Source organism: Bison bison, unplaced genomic scaffold (genome assembly GCF_000754665.1).
Source record: "Bison bison bison isolate TAMUID 2011002044 unplaced genomic scaffold, Bison_UMD1.0 scf7180017610375, whole genome shotgun sequence".
In the NCBI taxonomy this organism is placed as follows: Eukaryota; Metazoa; Chordata; class Mammalia; order Artiodactyla; family Bovidae; genus Bison; species Bison bison.
In genome coordinates this window covers 1-1,792 of record NW_011439620.1, presented here as the reverse complement: position 1 = coordinate 1,792, position 1,792 = coordinate 1, and the positions used below count along the sequence as shown (strand labels likewise).

Here is a 1,792-nt window from a genome sequence, read left to right as displayed (position 1 = left end):
GGAAAGAAGGAAAGGAGGGAAGAAAGGAGAAAGGGAGGGAGCAAGAAAGATAAGGAAGGGAAGGAAGATGAATGAATATCTCTTTCCCACTCCTAGCCTCAACGCTATCTTTATTTTATGTTTTTAACTTTCCTAGCCAATTTCCACCGCAAAGCATCAGTGATCATGGTAGACGAGCTGCTGTCAGCCTACCCACATCAGCTTTCTTTCTCTGAGGCTGGTCTTCGAATCATGATCACCAGCCACTTCCCCCCCAAGACCCGACTCTCCATGGCCAGTCGCATGTTAATCAATGAGGTATCTGAGAACACAAGTCCATCTGCCACGGCCAGGGTGGGGAACTGGGCAGGGAGGACGTTCCCTAGTCTGCAGGTAAAAGCGCCTGCCTCAGTGTTTTACACAATAATGTCCCTCAGCTGTTTCCCAACATTCTTGCTCAGCTATGCATCCTTGTCCTTGCTCTTCCCACCACGTGTCCAGAGATGTAGTCCAGCTCCCAGCTGTATAGAAAGACTCTTCCGTCCCTTCTTCTCATTATCTTCCCTCTGAATAAAGCCCCCGGATGTGAACTCGCAGGAAAGTAGTTGTTAAATTAAGGTTACCTTAGTTTAGGGTACTTCAGAGTCTCACCCACATTTTCCCGGGGATGCCTTTCTCTGGAATGGCAGCCTTGTTGATCCTAATCCCGATACATTTTATGGCTTTCTCACATATGGACCAGGGAAGTGCTACCATCTGGAGAGGAGCATTAACAACCCAGTGCGCAGGCAGTCAAACCCTGGTAGAAAAGCAGTGCCCATTTGAGGCGTGGGGACTCTCCTCTAAAGGGATTTGTAAGTTCCAGTGGGTCACGAAAGAGTAATCCTTCTTCCCAGAAAGTCTATCAGAGTTGGTTGTTACTTTAAGGAGTCCCTTAGAACCTGTCTGCAGAGTCTTCTGGAAGCACCTCCTGTCAGCAGCCTGGGAAAATCCCAACAGCCGGGGTCCTGGGTGAGAGGATCTACAGCTCCTCTGGGGGGCGGGGTAGGGAGGGATTCTGTGTTAGAACGTGCCTTTCCTTCTCCAGAGACAGAGACTGATAAACAGCAGGGCTTATGCCAACGGAGAATCCGAGGTGGCCATCAAGATCCCAATTAAGCACACGGTGGAGAACGGGACGGGGCCCAGCAGCGCCCCAGACAGAGGCGTGAGCAGGACGCGGAGGGACGAGGTCGTGGAGGCCGGTGACGAGACGGAGAACGAGAATGAGGACAATGAGAATAACGAGAACGACGAGGAGGAGGAGGACGAGGAGGAGGAGGAGGGGCCATACACGCCCTTCGACCCCCCGTGTAAGAGCCCCTGCTAGGGCTGGGCGGGCTGTGGTCCTGAGCTGTTTTGAAGCCACTGACTTGATGCCCTTGACTGCGTGACCTTTCTGATACCAAATTCAAGGGCTGTCTGTATGGCCGTAGAAATATTTATATTGTGTTAACCTTTACAGTGGGTAAGATTCTTTCACAGCAGATCCGATGACCAAGACGGTGACCTTCAGGCCTGGTTGAAATGTGGGCCTTTGGAGGAGGAAGGCTCCCTGTCAGTGGTTCCTCTGGACCCTGTGGTGCCAAAGAGGAAAGTTCGTGACCCTGCCAGCCAGGCGGCTTGGTGCTGTGGGGTGGGGTTTCCCACCATTACCCACCCCATCGCGGTTGGTGGGGGCACTGTCCTGACGAGGCAGCCCTTGGGGGCCCAGGTCCCAGGACCTGCTGTCTCCAGGGTGGGCACCTCAGGAGATGCAGACCAAGATCGGAAG

The 1,792-nt window shown here is 53.1% G+C and overlaps 1 protein-coding gene across 1 annotated transcript; it reads left to right on the top strand.

The window, feature by feature from the left end:
• The first annotated feature begins 27 nt into the window (after positions 1-27).
• On the top strand, positions 28-1,455 carry LOC105003786 (sodium/potassium/calcium exchanger 3-like). The gene is made up of 2 exons (XM_010861261.1): positions 28-297; positions 1,067-1,455. The coding sequence occupies exons 1-2, from the start codon at positions 118-120 to the stop codon at positions 1,346-1,348; spliced, it is 462 nt and encodes a 153-aa protein (XP_010859563.1). The 5' UTR covers positions 28-117; the 3' UTR covers positions 1,349-1,455.
• Positions 1,456-1,792: the final 337 nt, after the last annotated feature.

Excerpts from the sequence above, each read along its gene's own strand:
- LOC105003786 (XM_010861261.1), top strand. The coding sequence starts at position 118 with ATGTTTTTAACTTTCCTAGCCAATTTCCACCGCAAAGCATCAGTGATC. Across the intron at positions 298-1,066 it reads GTCGCATGTTAATCAATGAG|AGACAGAGACTGATAAACAG; the intron begins GTATCTGAGAAC and ends TTCCTTCTCCAG.